Source organism: Stegastes partitus, unplaced genomic scaffold (assembly GCF_000690725.1).
Source record: "Stegastes partitus isolate 25-593 unplaced genomic scaffold, Stegastes_partitus-1.0.2 Scaffold540, whole genome shotgun sequence".
NCBI classification, from domain to species: Eukaryota; Metazoa; Chordata; class Actinopteri; family Pomacentridae; genus Stegastes; species Stegastes partitus.
In genome coordinates this window covers 440,055-459,130 of record NW_007578271.1, presented here as the reverse complement: position 1 = coordinate 459,130, position 19,076 = coordinate 440,055, and the positions used below count along the sequence as shown (strand labels likewise).

At 44.4% G+C, this 19,076-nt stretch overlaps 1 protein-coding gene across 1 annotated transcript in view; it reads right to left on the bottom strand.

The window, feature by feature from the left end:
• Positions 1-4,897: 4,897 nt before the first annotated feature.
• Positions 4,898-19,076, bottom strand: part of LOC103361891 (tetraspanin-18-like) — a 22,953-nt gene continuing 8,774 nt past the window's right edge. Inside the window, exons 2-9 of the mRNA XM_008288102.1 lie at positions 15,416-15,484; positions 9,368-9,451; positions 8,416-8,610; positions 8,149-8,223; positions 7,181-7,279; positions 6,935-7,102; positions 6,161-6,244; positions 4,898-5,430 (exon numbers count right to left, since the gene is read on the bottom strand). Coding sequence (XP_008286324.1) covers positions 5,383-5,430; positions 6,161-6,244; positions 6,935-7,102; positions 7,181-7,279; positions 8,149-8,223; positions 8,416-8,610; positions 9,368-9,430 — 732 coding nt within the window. The 5' untranslated portion in view covers positions 9,431-9,451; positions 15,416-15,484 and the 3' untranslated portion in view covers positions 4,898-5,382. The remainder of the gene's footprint in view (positions 5,431-6,160; positions 6,245-6,934; positions 7,103-7,180; positions 7,280-8,148; positions 8,224-8,415; positions 8,611-9,367; positions 9,452-15,415; positions 15,485-19,076) is intronic.

Below are 19,076 nucleotides of genomic sequence, written 5' to 3'. Positions count from 1 at the left end.
AAACAAACAAACAAACAAAGAGTCGAACAGTCAATGATCCTTCATGAGTTTATTTCAGCTCAGTCCAGAGACTCAGTACGACACCAGATGTTAATACGCTGCAGAAAATAGTCCTCAACATGTTTACTGAGAAGAAAAGCCTCATTCAGACGTTTAACAATCAGTTAACGTGTGAACGTCTGCAGAACCTGAACTGCACTTTGACAAACTGAAGTCCTGCATCATCCTGCTGCTGTTTCCACTGTGGGCTGTTTGAGAGAACGTCGCCACCCAGTGGAACATGTCGGTGTTACAGCCCAACAGTCTGAACAGGAAACTCGCTACTTCTATGAAATCATGTGTTTACTGTCCATGTGCTTCATGCAGACTTCTCCTCCCACAGTGACTCTGATGCCTGATTATTTTTTTATGTTAGAACTTAAAGACAAAAGCAGTAAAATGAAGTGAGGACAGTTTCCACGTGCGTCGCTGCAGCAGCCTTTATTCTGGCTTCCAGGCGAGTTTTCAAGTAAAACTGAAGCTTTTCTGCAAATAAATAAAACATTTCATCTCCTACATAAAAACTATCAAACATCCCAAAACATGAAGAGCGACGAGTCTCCAGCTGACGCCTGAAAACAAAAGAAACCGTTAAAGTCTTCACGTCATGAGCAGTTCATCAGCACAAACTCTTCAACCACAAACTGGATTTTCAGAACAAACTCGTTGTTTTCATAAGATTTGATGATAATAATAAAAATGCAGCGTGACACCAGATTTAAAGAGATGTTTCACCAGCGAGGTTGACTGCCAGGTCAGTTTGCTGCGTTTGGGGAAAGTCGACGTACCTGATGGACTGACTCCACCCGCCGGCGCCGAGGTGACGGCCTCTGAAGGGAAACAAACGCACCGTTAGTGTCACAGCAGGAACCGTTACCGTAATTTCTGGACTATAAGGCGTTACTTTTTCCACATGCTTCAAACGATGCAGCTAATTTATGGGTTTTAACGAGTTTGCCTCGAGACCAAAGTGAGGCTGAGAGCGACGACGACAGAGAGACTGAGGAAGTGATGAAGTGATTCTGAGGCTGTTCAGCTCCTGAAGACACTGAAGAAGACGACTTTAGTGGTTTTAGTGCAGGAGGAAGATGAAGATAGCCATCAGTGACTTTTCCTGGTAGCTGCTGGAGTTTTCTGTGTAAATATCTCATGTTCCAACGTGGACGCCTGCAGCCTGGATATGAACACACCTGGTTTCCTGTTTAGAGTTAGTGGGTGGAGCTTATATTCAGGTGCCTCTATAGTCCGGAAGTTACGGTAATTCTGCAGCTTCAGGTGGTTCTCTGGGTTCCGTCACACTGACAGAAGAATCTCTGGGTTCTGTCTCCTGCTTAATGCTCTGGTTCTGTGTAACTGCAGGACTTTATGATCAGGTGTGTTGAAGCCCCGCCCCTCACCTGCCACACCCACCTGACATCCTGACCAGCTCGATGTTGACGTCGGTGAACTCGTGCGGTTTGCTCACCGAACACACGTGCGTGCCGAAGTCGTGCGGCCCGACCCGGTGCACGGTGAGCTCGATGCTGCCGGGCCGGTACCCGACGCTGTAGCCGGCGCTGCAGTTCCTGAAGGCCTTGTGCTTGATGTAGTGACACAGCAGCTCCCCGGCCGGACTCCTCCACTGCACCGACAGCTGCGACACCTGGCCGCCGGACTCATACCTGTAGGAGCACGGCAGCGTGACGCTCTGACCGGGCCGACAGGCCAGCTGCACGGCGCCACCTGCAGGAGACAGAACAGCACCCAGCGGATTGGTCTGGTTCAGCTCAGTCTGGTACTAACTTCTACACCAGGGATCTCCAGCTCCGGTCCTCGTGAGCTGCTGTCCTGCAGGTTCTAGATGTTTCTGTGCTGCAACACCTCTGACTCACGTTAATGGATCTCCAGCAGCTTGACGTGAAGTTCAAGGTTCAAGATCTTTTATTGGTCACAAACACGGTTATACACGATATGACGCGCAGTGAGATGTGTTCAGTTCTACACAAGTCTGTCAATGATCCATTAATGTGAGTCAGGTGCTGCAGCACGGAAACATCTAGAACCTGCAGGACTGTAGCTCACGTGGACCAGAGCTGGAGATCCCCGTTCTACACAACCTACAAGACAGTCACTGCCTCACAAGCTCCACTTCTGTGTCCTCCAGTAGCCAAACAACGACACTTCAGTGATAGACTCACGATTGTGTTTTTGTGTAACGACAATAAAGAAAGTCTGAGTCTATATGATGAGACACGACAACAACCTCCTGACTGAAGATCAGCTGCTTTACCGCCGTGTTAATCCTGACGACATGAAAAACAGCAAAATAAAGTTTGTTTGTTCCAAAGAGAAACAAAACGACAAAAACAAGTCACACAATGAGAAAAATCTGACAAATGAACAAAAGAAAAGAGTCAGAAGTGTTTCAAGAAGACAACGAGACACAAGATGACAAAAACAAGAAACAAAACAATAAAAATGAGACACAAAATGACAGCAGAGAAAGAAATAAGACAGAATGACCACAAAAGACACAAACAAGTCACAAAATGAGAAAAATGGGACAAAAAAACTGAAAGAAAAAAGACAAAAGTGTCTCAACGACACATCAAATGACAAATAAAACACAAAATGACACCAAACAAGAAAAACGAGACAAAATAAAACTGACAAAATGTCCCAAAGAGACACAAAAACAACACAAACGAGTCACAGAAAGAGAAAAACAAGTCAAAAGAAACAAAAGAAAGAATTCAAACGGTCACAGAGACATGAAATGAGACCGAACGACCACAAACACACATAGAACCACGAACCTGGAACATCCAGAACCAACACCTAGAACCTGTGAACTCCAGGTTCTGGTTCCTACCAATGATCAACATTTAGTCTAAACATGTAGAACCAGAACCTTGTCTGGTCCAGCTTCACCACATCAGGTTCTGCTGATGTTAGAGCCTCAACAGGTGGTGAAATGTGACCAGAGACTGGGTTCTAGTAGAACCATGGACCCATCCATAGATAGACACCGACAGGGACTTTCTGGATCAGCACCAGCCTGGATTGGATTTTTTTTTTCTATTTTTAAGGGCTGATGATTAATAATCTGTCCTCTGCTGGATCCACTGAATCATTCTGATCTGATGGAAGCGGTTCTGTCTGGGTCGCCACATCATCCTATGACTGCACGAGTTTTATTTCTGGACACATTGAAGCATGAAAATGGCGTCACAGCAGTTCTCTGAGGTTCTCTGAGGTTCTTTGAGGTTCTCTGAGGTTCTTTGAAGGTCAAAATACAAAAATTTCAGGTTTGAAAATATCAGAAATTCTCAAAAGTCTGCGAAAATACGTTCCAGAACTTAGCTTTGGGTCCCAAATAACAAATGAACATGTGATTTTTCTGTAACTCTGCGTCTGTCTCCAGCAGATAATCCGTTATAATCTCTCGTTAAACAGTTAAACAGAAACTCACCTTTTCCCAGCAGGTGTGACAGGATCAGTCCCAGGCAAAGGCTCTGCTGGAGGCTCCACATTTGTTGAGGTGACACGATTATAATGTGAACATGGAGAAGTGGGGCTCAGAAGTGACGCCTGGCTGCCTTCACTTTTGTTTTCACATGAATCAGTTTACAAGCTTCAGCAGACTCAGTGAAACCCGACCCGCTGTGGACCGGCGCCACTCTGAGGAGTTACTGATCAGCTTCGGCCGCAGAAGCAGCTTCTAGATGGACGACAAGATGGATGAAATATTAATCAACCAGCGAGGAGGCAAAGGAGCAGGTAGGCCTCAACAGGAAATAGAATGCTTCAGAATAAAAGTGCTGCTGGACGTTAAAAACACCAAAATAAAGTCAGAAATGAGTAAATATGAAAAACAGCTCATTATAAATGTCACTAAAAGGTCGACTGGGCAGCTGCTCTGGAGGTCAGAAGGTTCACGGTAGCTTTGGGCTTGCAGATAATTTATTTATCTAGTATTTATATCCTTCATTTTTAAGGAGAACCGTAAAATTCTCACTGAAATGTTCGATTAAAGAGCAACTTGCAGGATGAACTTCTGACTAAATTAAAAGCTCATGCGTGATTGTACATGTTTTATGAGACTGACCTTTATGTAGCGGCTCATTCCACCTCAGTCCACCAGGTGGCTCCACTGGGTTGAAAGAGTCTGAGGATGGAGGATTGTCATGAAGAAAAAAGATTCCAGGCTGAATTTTCCACCGTGACAAGTTGGGAACATTCTCTCTAAATGACTTCACATGTTGGTGCGACCGATCATTCAGACGGTTTGTAAAGTTGAGAAAGATTGTGAACACACCGTTTGTGAGGGTCAGTATCTCAGCGGCTTCATGACGTTGGGAACGTTGGAACATCTCATATGTGACGATGGAACACAAAACTTTCAGACTTCTATTACAAATCCTGTATGTTTTATGGGCGAACAAACACCCAATATTTCCCTACATTTAATCTCAGTTTATGCACTGAGGCACCTGTACCGTAGGATTTAAACACCTCTAGTTCAGGGGAAGGTGCTGTTAAATTTGAAGTCTGCGCCGTAAATACTTCTGGACATATTGTTGTCCAATGTCAGGCTAACTACTACAAACTGTTCATTATTGTGTGTAGCTAACACCATCAGAGTTATGACCATGAGACTTGGGGATGTGCCATCCTGATGATAGACCCGTTTTCTTTGAACCCAATCCGAGATGGTCGTGCAGGAACCATCTGGTGAACTGAGCTGGAAGGACTCAAGCTCTTCTCGTCCTGAACGTTTTATATCCATCATCTCCAACCTCAGCACTTCTGAGCAGATCTTACAAATCACACACACTTGTTTCATAGAAGGACAAACCAGTAACACCACAGACACCAGTTTAATGACCATCAGTTGTTTATACAAACACACTGAGAGGAACAGAGTCTGGATTCCAGTTTTACATCCACGGATTAAATGAACTTTATCACCACGAAGAACACAAACATTATTTACACTCACAGCTAACTTAAATACGCTTTAGAATATTTTACACTGAATCCTGCATCGATGTGCAAACTCTGATGAGCCGACGGATTTTAAAGTCCGTGATGGAGAGAACCCGACCAAGTCCGGCTCACAGATCTCTATGCTGGGTTTCCAGCTGCAGTTTAACGGACTCAGGTCGGTTCTGGGTCCACAAACAGAACAGAACCTTCTGATCTTTGTGTTGTTCACAGCAGAACCTCAGAAACCTGCTGCTGCAAAGTACAAAATGATGTGATCACAAAACCAACGACACACAAACTACCACTGTACAGACGCCTCATATTTTACAGTTTGCTTCGTCTTCCTGCTGATGGAGACGAAGACGAAGAGTCTGTTCACTGGATTCCTCTGAACAAACACATTGCAAACACCATGGCGAAGAGCTGCAGAGAGAACGAGACCTGGATCAGAGGCGGCGAAGCTGAAAACACCTCAAATATATAGATTTTAATTCAAATGCAGTTTCCACTTATTGAACTTTGAGCATTTGCAAAAAGGTTGCTTCATGCAGGTCATAGAGCCCCAGGAGTCACAGAATGAAGCTAACTACACAGCTAAAGTTATATAAAAAAGCTAACTACATAGCTAAAGTTAGATAAAGAAGCTAACTACATAGCTAAAGTTAGATAAAGAAGCTAACTACATAGCTAAAGCCACATAAAAAAGCTAACTACATAGCTAAAGTTATATAAAAAAGAAGCAAATCACACAGCTAAAGTCACATAAAGAAGCTAACTACACAGCTAAAGTTAGATTAAAAAAGAAGCTAACTACATAGCTAAAGTTATATAAAAAAAGAAGCTAACTACACTGCTAAAGTCACAGAAATATGGCTAACTAGTCATGAATAGAAGCTAGTTATGTGGCTAAAGTTACCTCTTTACACCTTTACAACAAAACACTGTTAAAGTTGTGTTTACTGGACAGCTGCAGGAATTCAGGTTTTTCTTTTAAACTCTTTCACACGACATTTTAATACTGGTGCTGAAGACATGACAATAAATGTAAATCAGATCTGACGTGTCACTTTCAGATATAATGCTGTTCTCTGTGAGCACGCTCGTGTCTGAATGCTGTTGTTTTCATATAAAGTGGTGATAAACGGGTTCGTACTTCGATGGTGAGCACCACGATGGCCAGAGCTCCTGCTGTGTAGATGTAGGTCTCAAAATAATCCACCATCGCCGAGTAACAGCCCTGCAGGGAAAAACACACAAGGTGAATATTTCATGTTTTGTACCTTAATCTACTTTAGAGTCGGTATTTATAGATAGTAGACCGACTGTAGCCACAGGATGACCTGAAATGATGCAGCTGTCCTACAGTACATGAGAATAAGCAGCACTGAGGCTGAACCTCTCCGACCCGAGTTCATCTCACAACAAGACATTTATTTCACTGTACAGACATGATGAGGACATTCATCAGAGAGCAGCTAGCTCTATCTCAGCTAACAGAAAAATATAAATATTACGGTTCAACCTGACCTAAAAGATCCACAAACGTTCCCATTTCAAACATTATTTTGTTTGTTGTATCATGTAAATGTGCTGAACTTGATGTCCGGCTGTGATGAAGCTGCTTCACGTTGAACAGATTCATTTGTGTTTTTTTGTTTCAGCTCCACGACAGAGAAAAGAAAAATGAGCCAAATGTGTTTCTGGGTTTTTCAGCAGCAGCTCAGCTGACGTGGTTTCTAAAGCTCATGTTTAATGTGTGAAACGACTGCAGTTGTTTTCAGGATTTAATCCCGTCTGTGTTTCCTGGTTGTTGATCTGAGTTCATGTTGGACTGAATCTCTCCTGCAGAACTCCAGCTGGGCTGTTCCCGACCTCTGTTCTGTACCGTTCAGGTTCTAAACCCTCCACCAGTGCTCTCTCTGCTGACCCGGTTGTGTCGGAAGGCCACGCTGCCGCTGACGCACTGCTCCACGCCGCCGTCTCCAAGGTAACCGTTCCTCTGGCAACAGGCCTCAGGAACCATCTTGGCGGGGCTCAGGAGCCTGAAGAGACTCTCCTCGAAGTCCTCCGGACCGCTGACGCCACAGCAGTCGAACTGTGGGACAGACAGGAAGCAGACGGGAGGTCAGCGAGGGTCGCCGGTCAGGCGGAGCATCAGGAAGAGACGCCTCACCGTAGTCATGACGACGTTCCAGGTGGAGCTGAACACGTCGGTGTTGTTGCGGCCTTGATAGTGACGCTTCAGCTCCCTGGTGAAATACTCTCTGGTTAGCTGGACACAGAAACAGGAGCCGTCAGCTTTCATCAGCTTTCACTTCTTTAAGCCGAGCTGAGAACAACAAGCTGCAGCGGACGCTTTAAAGAGGAACTGAAGCTTTAAAGGGAACCTCAGAATCAGAAACACTTCAATGATCCGCTTACCTCACAGGCGTTTTGTTCTGGTTCTGAATTTAAACTGGAATATCTGTAAGACAAACCTCTCAAACCAGATCATTAAATTAAAACCAAAACCAAAAACATCGACTCGTCCCAAACTAAGCAACAACCGCTTCATAAGCTGCCAAAGTCCAGCTAGAACCCTGACGAACCTCCACGAAGAACAAACTGGAACCAGTCAGACACTGAAAACACAACGACACAACCAGTAAACATCTAACCAAAAAAATCCCCTTAAAACCAGACTAAAGAACCCATGAAACCGTTTAAAACCAGTCACAAAGAGTCCAACGGTCCTCAAACAAAGGAAAAAAAAAATGGCCCAAACCCACATTTAATCTGTAAATAATAACAATAATCATAAATCAGTCTGAATCTTTAAAACCACGTCTGAAACAAAGTTCAGAATTAGACAAAAACAAAGTTCAATATCAAGTTCAAAACGTTTCTAGAAAAACAACAACAAGAACCAGCCGAAAACAACATAAACCAGTCTAAACCCAGTAAAAACCAACTACAGAACCAGTCTGAGCCCAGTAGAACCAGCTGAAGCAATCACCCTACAACCTGAAAAAAAACTAAAATCTGTCTAAAACTAATAAAAAAACAAAACAATCCCATAATGACCATGAACCGGTCCAAAACACATTCAGACCCGTTCAAGCAAATTCCAGACAGGTGAACAGATCCAGGGTCAGAACTCACGTGTTCTCTGAAGAGGAACGCCAAGATGGCAGCTGCCAGCTCCGCCAGGAAGATGAAGAGGATGAGCATGAAGAACTGGAGACAACAAACCACAGAGAAGATCATGAACTACAGAACAGCATCCCAGTGCGTCCTCTGGGTGGCGCTGTAGCACCGTTTACCTCAACCATCAGCTTCATCACCTCCAGAGGACCACGCTGTGGAAACAATCATAATAAATACTCTTAAAGCTAAACATGGACCTCTGAGGTCAGCGGGTCGACTCACAAACAGCAGCAGACATCGGTTCTCCCTGATGGCGCCGCAGCAGCCCAGGAAGCCCAGCAGGAACAGCAGCGCCCCCATGGCCAGAACCACGTAGACCCCCGTGAACAGCAGCGGGTTCACCGCCACGATCTCCCTGAAGCCCATCGGGTCCACCAGAACCCAGACGCCCACGCCCAGCAGGAAGGAGCCGCCCAGCTGGGACAGAACGGGTCAGTTAGTCAGAACCCAGAAAAACCAGGTCAGGAGGACAGAACCTGGAGGACAGAACCTGGAGGACAGAACCTGGAGGAACCTTCAGATCGGAGACTAGTTTGAAGTGCTTTGAAACTGAGGAGGTGATTTTATGTCACGGTTCTGTAGATGTTCTACTCAGAGGAACAGAACCAGAACCTGGACTGAAGCCTCCAGCTGTTCTTCTCTGTCAGACAGAATTACGTCTACTGTTCTAAAACATCAGCGTGTTTCAGGTTCTGATGAAAAAGTCTGACATTTGTTCAGAAATCAGATCTTTGAATTCCCAAAAATATTATTATTACAGAGCGCCTCAGCCGGGTCCGACTAATACCTGAGCCTCTATGAGGTCCAGACTAATACCTGAGCCTCTGTGAGGTCCAGACTAATACCTGAGCCTCTGTGAGGGTCCGACTAATACCTGAGTCTCTATGAGGGTCCGACTAATACCTGAGCCTCCATGAGGGTCGGACTATTACCTGAGCCTCTATGAGGGTCCGACTAATACCTGAGTCTCTATGAGGGCAGGGAGTCTTGGCTGGGTCAGACTATTACCAGGCTGTCCCCTCATGTTTTAGAAGTCATTGTAAAGCACACAATAACCTGAATTCTCCTGGGTACCACTTGGACCCAGAAGGACTCGGTCTCGGCACCATCAACAACCTGATCCGAGTCCAGATGTAATGATTTCAACAGCAGCAGAGAAAAGAGCGAAACTCACGAAGATGAAGAAGTTGAAGATGAACATCAGGTACTTCATGCAGCTCAGACAGTCGCCCTCCATGGCTGACACCTCCCCCTGACCCTGCACACACACCATCAGAAACATGCAGGTCAGTTTGGGTCAGAACCAGCTCCAGCAGGTCAGAGGTCTCAGTGTTTCTCCTACATTCTGATAAGAGGCTCATCTTCTGGCTACGATTCCTTTTCTCTGGTTTACAGTCATTCTGTTGGAGTTTCAAGACCTTCTGGACGTTTTAAATTGTTCAGGACCAGTTCTGAGTGATTCTGGAGAAGTTTCTTTGTGTTTGGGGGCAGAAGAATGGGGGAAGGAGCTCATGAGTGGGACTCGAACCCACGACCGCTGCATGGGGGACTATAGCCCCGATACAGGACGCCAGCTCAGCCAGGTGAGCTGTCGCGGCGTCCTGATTTGGAACAAGTTTTGAGACACACTGAGTGATTTTAGAGAAGTTCTGGAGGAGTTCTGGGTTGTTTAGGACAGTGTCTGAGTCATTCTGGAGAAGTTTCAATGTGCTTTTTGACACGTTCTGAATTGTTCTGGACAGACTTTGAGGCATTTAGGGGATGTTTTTGTCATTCTGGACACATTTTGGGTCATTTGGGACGAGTTTTGAGGCACATTGGGTCATTTTAGAGACGTTCTGAGTTGTTTAGGACAGTGTTTGAGTCTTTTTTTCCATCACTATGAAGAAATTGGATCAAGTTTCAAGACATGTTGGACAATTTTTCCTGCATTTCATCAGTACAGCAGACAGACACATGACATGTTAGGAGGAAGAACATATCTGGGTTCTGGTAGAACCTGACACCAGATCAGTTCTACATCCATCCATGAGTCTCAGTCTGAACACTGGACCTGGTTCTGTTGGTTTTTTTCTGTAACCAACTTTAAGCACCAACATTATGGGACGTATCACCCTTTGAGTATATTTTTATAACTCGTATTAGAGACTTCCTTTTCCACTAATGGAACCATATCTATTAGATGATCCCGTGATGTTCTGGAGGTAAAAATGCTCCTCCACTGTCTAGACCTGGTTCTGACCGTCACACATATGATCCTGTGTATTTACATGAATGATGAGCTTTGCAGAATCACTGGTGGATTGAAGGGGATGATTCACATGTTTGGACTTTGGTATTGTCAGGCTTGTAATTGGCTGAACTATTACATGTTTATAATTAAATGTTATTTATATAGCACCAGGTCCCACCAGGAGTCATCCCACGACACTTCACATCGTATGTTTTCATGTAAACCTGGAAATACTCACGACACAAGAAGCTCTGACACATAAACTGAACAAATGTTTCTGCTGAACCCATCAGGTTTGCAGCAGTGAGCATTTTAATTCAGATTTAAGGCGCCTCATGTTCTAGAACCAGCTCCAGGATCAGAACCCTGCTCCACGTCTCTCCCTGGATACGTCGTGTTTCATGGTGCAGACATGAAGCAGCTCTGCAGCTCGTTGGACGGCGGCTGACTGGAACAGACTCTGCGTCCTGGGCGGCTCTGACAGATCGTCCTGCTGGACACATGGAGGACGCTGCTGTCGACATGCTGCTCAACGTGAACCATCGCTGGGTGAGAACTCCACCAACTGGTCCTGATGGTGTTTACAGAGAAGCTCGCGTTCATTCAGCCACCTGCCGCGGATCGCTGAGGACGCTGAAAACTACCCTGATCAGAGCAGCTCACTTCGTATTTGACTTATTTTATTTAACTTTTATGCAACCAGGAGGTCTCAGAGATCAAAACGAGTTGTTCGAGGTGGAGATGATGAAACAGTGACCTCCACCCACATGAACTAAACCTGAAATTACATTTAAAAAATAAACTTTCTGAATGTTTTTTGATGTTAATTAACCAACTTTATGTGTCACTGTTAGAAAAATACACAATTATGTAAACAAATGACACAGATATAATTGTAAAAATGATTTAACTTGTCGGCTAAGATGCACTAAAAAACCCGACTACCTGAAGGATTACACCTGAACGTCGACGTGACGGAGGCAACCTGTCCTCATACACCTGTGCTAGCAGGCAAGCTAACGGCTACATGCTGCCATTCAGATGTGAGTTCTGTCCGATTCGGTATAAAACAAATTAAATTCAAGCTATTTAATGAGCTACTTCACTCGTGTAAATCCACAATAACGTGATTTCAGTGTGAGCGTTCATGTGATTTACAGAAAGCAGAAACATGCTGATTAGTCCGTCCCTACTTTTCCTTTTTGATCCTTTAAGAGCTCTCAGCTGTCAAGACTTTAATAACTGTGTCTGAAGTCTGGAGAAGAAAAGTAGCTCCTCACACGTCTGAGCGCTGTGGGCTGAGGAGCATTAAAGCCCTTCGCTGTGACTCCACTTACAGCCGCCGTCTACGTTTTAAGTGTAATCATGTCATTATGTTTGCTCTAACTTCATTAAGTCATTGTGACGGCTGCAGCTGCTCTCTGCGTTTCTGATCTCTGCTCATCAAGACGTCTGTTTTCATTTGTGTAATTGCAGCAGCAGCAGTTCTGTTTCCTCTTTGTGTTTTCTGTAAATGTGTTTTCCTCGTTCGTAGCCGCTAACATCCGTCTGTGTGATTGCGGCGACATCAGCGACACAATAATGTTCTTATTTTATTAACCTCGACCTCAGAGAAGAGCTGAAATTACCCAGAGTGCACCGGCCTCATCACACAACCTGACTTTAATTGCAGCCGAGCAGAGCGTCCAGCGTTTTACTTCATTAAAGTAAAAGCTCCTCACAGAGCAGCAAATTAGCAGCAAAGCACATCAGCAGACTGTTGACCCGAAAACCACAAACACGTCCTCCTACAGAACCTTCACTGTTCATGTCAAGCTCTATGTGTTTAAAATGTGAGTCTGAGAGACAATAAAGAGGACAATAAATGAGCAGAACAAGATGTTTATGGTCATAAATGTGTGATTTATTCTGTTTCCTTGTTGTTCTATTGTTGCTGTAAACGTTTACACTGAAGCACATTCAGGGACAATTAATTAAATCTGATCCTAAATGTCCCATAAATCGAATTACAGCACATAAAAAAACAGCCACAGAAATGAATGAAGGACTTTATTTTTATTTAAAGTTTCTGTGAACAGTCCTTTGTGCTGCTGAGATAATAAATCAGAGCTCTGATCAGCTGCTGAACCTCCTGAACCGGGTTTCAGGATTATTTAGCTTTAATGCAACGGTGATGTTTTTACACGGTTCTGACAATAAAAGGCCGACAGCAGAGAACCGTCTGTCCAAAACGTAGTCCAATACCGGGGTCAGAACCAGTCTGAAAATCAATTCCAAATCAAATCCAAAACCTGGTCCAATATCAGACCAAATCTAGTCCAAAACCCGTCTAAAACCAATTACAAAAGTAAGCCTAGAACCAGTACAGAACCAAGTTCAGAACAAGTTTAAAAACAGTCTGAAACCAAACCCAAAACCAGGTCCATACCAGACTAAATCTAGTCTAAAACCAAGTTAACACCAGTCAAAACCAAAGTCCAAAACCAGATTAAATCTAGCCTACCTTCAGATTAAACCGAGTCCAGAACCAGACTAAGCCTAGATAAGCCACAGATAATGGATGGATGGATGGATGGATGGATGGATGGATGGATGGATGGATGGAGGAGTGCTAATTATTACGTCTCTGTTCTGTTATAAACCGTTTGTTCCTCTGAGAACCATCACTGAGCTTCAGAACCATAAATAGAACCCAGCAGGGACACGTGGAACCATCTGAGCTCTGATTGAAGTCCTGAGATGTGAACACAGAGACGGAGGAGGAAGAAGGATGAAGCTCTCCGTCAGCAGCAGTTTGGCTTTAATTAGTCCAATCATGAGAGACTCCACTTCGTTTAGCTTCACGCCTCTCCTCATTAAAGCCGACGGTTGTTTCCAGCAGCTCTGAGATCAGAGGACTGAAGGAACGAATCCCTCGTTTACGTCTCACATTAGAGACCATCACACAGCAGAGACGCTTAACGAAGAGCTGAGACGGTCTCCTCACATTACGTCATCAGATACGAGGCAGAAAACAGACTACTGAAGAAAACCACAAAGTTCCTGCATCCCCAGGTCTGTTTTTAAGGGAACGTAGCTTTGAAATAAACCTAATTTTCCATCGGTGACGAACCAGAACCTTCAGTTTAAGACTCAGTTTTGGTTTTCTGGTTAAGTTTTGGCACCAGAAGGTTCAGGAAAACATCGCTTGGACCAAGAGCTCAACATGTCGCCTCGGCCTCCAAACTCTAGAAACCTCAGTCTGATCGAACATCTGTAAGATGTTCTGGAAACACCAGTTCACAGGACACCTTCAGAGGTCTGTGGACCAATCAGAGGACAGCCCAACATCTATAGAGCCAATCAGAGAGGACCACAGGACACCTTCAGAGGTCTGTGGACTAATCAGAGAGGAGCTCAGGACACCTTAATGTGCCGTGGACCAATCAGAGCACTACAGGACATCTTTAGAGTCCTCGACCAATCAGAGAGGACCACAGGACACCTTCAGAGGTCTATGGACCAATCAGAGAGAAGCTCAGGACACCTTAATGTGCTGTGGACCAATCAGTGCACTACAGGACATCTTTAGAGTCCTCGACCAATCAGAGAGGAGCTACAGGACACATTCAGAGTCTTAAACCAATCAGAGAGGACCTTAATGGGCTGTGGACCAATCAGATGTCAGGCAGCTGGTTTTAATGTTGTGGCTCGTCAGTGTCTCATGTTTCATTTGTGTTGCAGGAAATGTTTTCTGAGCGTTTGCTTTTTTATTCCTTCAGCTGCAGTGTTTTGAGCTCCCAGGGCCACCGTAGCCACCAACGTCTGAATGTCTGAACATGTGAAAGTCTTTATTATCATAGAGTTTATGTCCTGAGTGAGCCGACATCCTTCCAGTCCTGCATTTGGGCCGCCGTGGCGTTTATCGGGTTAAGTTCTGACCTGATTCCAGTCTGACCCGCTTAAACGGTCCAGCAGCTCTCACAGGACACGTATTGATTATTGGCTGCCAAATTAAGGTCATTTTTACTGGGAGCAACACGAGGCTCATGAGCCTGACTTACACAAGGCCTGGACGTGGTTTAAGATTTAAATGTCATGAAAGGACGAACAAACTTCTGAACGTGACGTCACGGTTGAGCCGAGGTGAAAGCGCTCCAACGACGAGGACGAGTCCGACCCTAAAGTACGAGAGTTTAATTATTCAGCCACCAGAGCCGGGATCAGCAAACATGTCGTGCTGCTGCTTTTCCAGCCTGTCGGATCAGAGCTGACACGAGGAGGACCCGGGGACAGCAGCACTGAGTTCAGAAAACAGAGTCCACAGTGTGACGTAACCCAGCATCCTGTCAGATGATCTGGGAGGTAAACGTTCACCGTCTGCCTCCGTCGACTGCAGCTCGGTCCAGCAGGCGCTTCGGCTTCAGCACAGTTCACAGCAAAGACGGCCCAAACAGAACCAACTGGTTGGAAAGTAAAGTTTCATCTGACGGAGTTGGAAAGTTTAACGAGATGAGCTCTGAGGGGATTTACATCCAACGCGCTCCGTCTACATTCTGTTTGATCGTCCAAACATGTAAAGCAGTGATTATCCACACGGCAATGAGACCGAACCAAACAGTACAAAGCTGCAGGAATTAATATTTAATAACAGAAACCGTTTAAAGGGTTTTGATCCTGACGAAGACGCTTTTGTTTTTGTTGTTGTTCACACCTGCTAGCTCGCTTTATGTTAGCGACCCTCGGCTAGCAACTGAAGCTCAAACTTTAAACCCTGAAATATGCTGTTTGAGCGAATCCTCTGTGATCGGGTCAAAAATGAGTTCTGGAGACATAAATAAAGAGATTCACAGTAAATCCTGGTTTAAGAAAACACAACATCAGACGACAAACACTGTACTTCACTTCAACCAGACTTGAGCCACACATGTGATGGTGTTTGTCTCTGAGCTGAACCCAGAGTGAAACCAAACGGGACGGACGGAGGAGGAAGCGTCGTACCATATGTACCTGTTTAATGGCTCCTGGGTTGAGACGCAGATGATGGAGCCTCCAAACGCTGCTGCTGCTTCACATCAGCTGGAAGAAGCAGAAAGAGCGTTTTAGGGAACACGTCCAGGAAGGAAAAAACACCATTACACCGAAATATTATTATAAAACAGCTTCTCCTGCTTTGGATGAAGTCCTGCAGCTCAGTGGAACCAGAACCAGAACTCAGAGAGGATTCTGTCAGCAGGACTCAGAACGATGGAGACCAGAGAGAGAAGACAATGTCTGATCACTGATTTCACATAAACTGAACAAATATTGTGCAACATGTTTCTACAGAAAACTAGAAAAAGAGGCTTCATCTACTGGAGACGTTTTCACACAGAGGACTCAGACCGTCTTCTACGCAGCAACTAGTGTCTAAAATCATATGAAATGTCCTAAATTAATCAGAATTTGTCCAAAATGACAGTTTTAAAATACATTTAAATTAAATTAATTTAATTTAAAATAATAGACATTCTACAGACTAAATTTTTTAAATGAAACTTGTGGAATAAAGTGAATAAAATATTTTTGATCTAAGCTGAGGTTTGGTCGACACATCACACGTCCAATCAAAAGTTTAAAATCCAGTCATTCCTTCTGTTTTTACAGTTCTGACATTTTTAACACAAATGTTTTTATTTATCACAAGTCATATTGTCATTATGATAAACAGTTATTGCACATCACTGATTTTATAAGTCTGATTTTGAGGATGTAAAAACAGTAAAACTGTAATTTTCCAGTCAGAATTGTAAAAGAACAAATTTCTTTTTTTCCTTTGTTTTTTTAGCCAACATGTGAATTAATGTTTTTTCTCTGATTTTTCTAGATATGATCTGTGATGTTAACGTGTGAAATAAAACTTTTACTACTTTTCTGTAAACTATATATATATTTCTTTAACAACGGGGCAAATATGTGTAAAATAACTATTTTTTGCTGATTCAAATACAGTAAATATGATGTAATTTAACAGTCAAATGTAAAAAGAACAAATGATAAAAATACAGATTGTTTTACGTGGACGTGGTTTCAGCTCTGGTTTGTTTTTCTTGGTAACTTGTGAATACGATTTCTGAATAGTTAAAACCAACCACACTTCAGCACATCATGCAGAGCTTCTCTACACACTGAAGAACGCGTTGCCTTCAGCGTCCTCCAGCTACCACACGTCTCCGGTGCATTAATGCAGCTAATTGTGAAGTTTTTCGAAGCTCTCTGCCGACGGTCTCACGCTTCGACCGGAGCCTCGTAGCCAACCTCACGTCTACTTGTTTCCACGGCAACCACCACATGAAAGCAGAGCAGGATCCCGATCGATGGAAACGTACAGCAGCTCCGGGACACGAGGCCGAGAAGCAGAACCGACTTTGGTGAGAACAATGATTCACCGCCGGTGACTCACGCTGTTGCTTCCAAAACGTGATTCAAACTGTTTGTCACAATCAGCCCGAGTCGTGACAGAAGAGAGCAGCACGACGGTCTGCTGAGGAGGAGCCGTGATTCAGACGAACCGCCACAGAACAAACCGGACCTTCAGAACAACGGTTAAACGAGCTCGACGACCGGCAACCGTTTCTGCTCTTTGTGGCTGAGAAGCAAAAACAAACGAGTTATTTATAACAATAAATGAACATTTTGACATCTGCACCACTTCATTCCCCCAAACTTCACCTGAGATCAGGGTGGTGGAACCATCCATCATCTCTACTCCTTCATCCTCACTATGGGGGGCGGAGCCTATCCCAGCTGAGTCAGGGTGAAGGCAGGTTCACCTGGACAGGTAACCAGTCTATCACAGGGCTACACTTAGAGACAGACAACCAAGCACACTCACATTCACACCTACGGACAATTTACAATCACCAATTAACCTCAGCATGTTTCTGGACTGTGGGAGGAAGCCGGAGAACCCGGAGAGAACCCACGCTGCACGGGGAGAACATGGAGACTCCACGCAGGAAGATCCCGGGTGTCCTCACCGGGACGCCAACCACCGACCTTCTAGCTGTGAGGCCACGGTGCTAACCACCGAGACGCCTGCAGTCTGTGGTGGAACTAAATGATTTCTAATTTGATTTGAAGCAACACAAAGGCTGAAACTCCAGATCCACATCCTGCGTCTGACCCGACTGTTTAAGATGTCAGTGATTTTATAAACTCATTGTGTCCTCGCCATGTACCAGCCACGCTCAGCAATGAGAAGATAACCACAAAGAAGAGGCCCAAGGCATGGACATTAATCACCTAACTGGTGTGAATAGCTTAAACTATTACAGTATATTAAGTGATAAGGCAGAAGGACTGATTGATGAGGTGACAGACAATCAGTTACATACACAGAGCAGTAAGGCAGCCGAAGAACCGATGATGAAGACACCTTTAAATGATGTTCAAAAGTTCGTCAGTCTATTAGTTAATCAACAGTCAATCAACGATCAGGGCCTTCAGCTGTGAGACAAGCACAATGTTTTATTGAAACAGCAGCAGATCTCTTCCTGTCAATAATGGAACATTTTCTGGTGTTTGATTGACTGGAACTTGTTCTCCAGGTTGTTTCTTGTGCTGGATTTACTCTCAGATGTACGTTGCTGTGGATGAAAGCATCTGCTGAATGAAGCTGTACAAACTGTAAATAACTGATTGATTCGTCATTAAAACAACGGTCAGGTTCATTAATAACAAAACAGCCCAAGACCGAGGTCCGGTTCTGTCACTAGAACTAAGTCCTGCGTTGGTCCACGATGCTTGTTTCAGGTCATTTATCTACTGACAGCACTGACTGCAGTGGCTTCAGTCTGCTCTTCAAGAAATAAAACAAGGTTCTGAAATCTCTGCTCGACCTCCACAGAAGCCCTTCAGGCTCTGCAGATGATCACTGAAGTATAATTGTGGTTAATATTTCAGCGGATCTCCATTTTGAGCAGCAGATCGTGTCCTCGTCCTGCATCCAGCTACAAGCAAACCTGTCAAGCTGAAGACTGTGTGATGAGGAGGACCTTTCAGAGCTGCTGACAGCAGCCCACACTGACTCCTCCTGCTTATTCCTCCGAGAGAAAACCAAATCACAAACATGTGCAGATGAGGCCACATGGAGGCTAATCCTGCAGCAGCTCGTCACTTCAGGAAACCTCGAGGGCTTAATGACGCAGATTCACCTGAACTATGAGCTGATTCTCATCAAAGCGACTTCAGAAGAGGCTCCTGCTGTTTGATCATCAGCAGATCAAAACAAATCACTGCTCCTCTCTTATTTACTCGTTTCTAAGCTTTGCAGCGTTTCTGACAAGAACTAGCAAGTTTTCAAAGTGAAAACTGACTTCTACAAAGTAATGTCGATTAATTAAACATATAAAACATAAAATCAGTGACTACATCAGTGTTCTCCTCCTCCAGCCTCGTTCAGGAGATGAACCTTCAGCTCCATCTCTGGTCCTGTTGGGCTCCATCAGTCTGAACATCTGGACGCTGCAGCTTCATCTCATTCTTCTGATAAAACTGTTCAGACTCTTTCAGGTTCCACAGGGATCAGGAGTGAACAGAACTCTTCAGGTCGAGACACTAATCCTCAGTTGGACTGTTATCTGGACTCTGACTGGGCCTCCAGAACTTCTCCTTGTTGTCTTCAAACCAT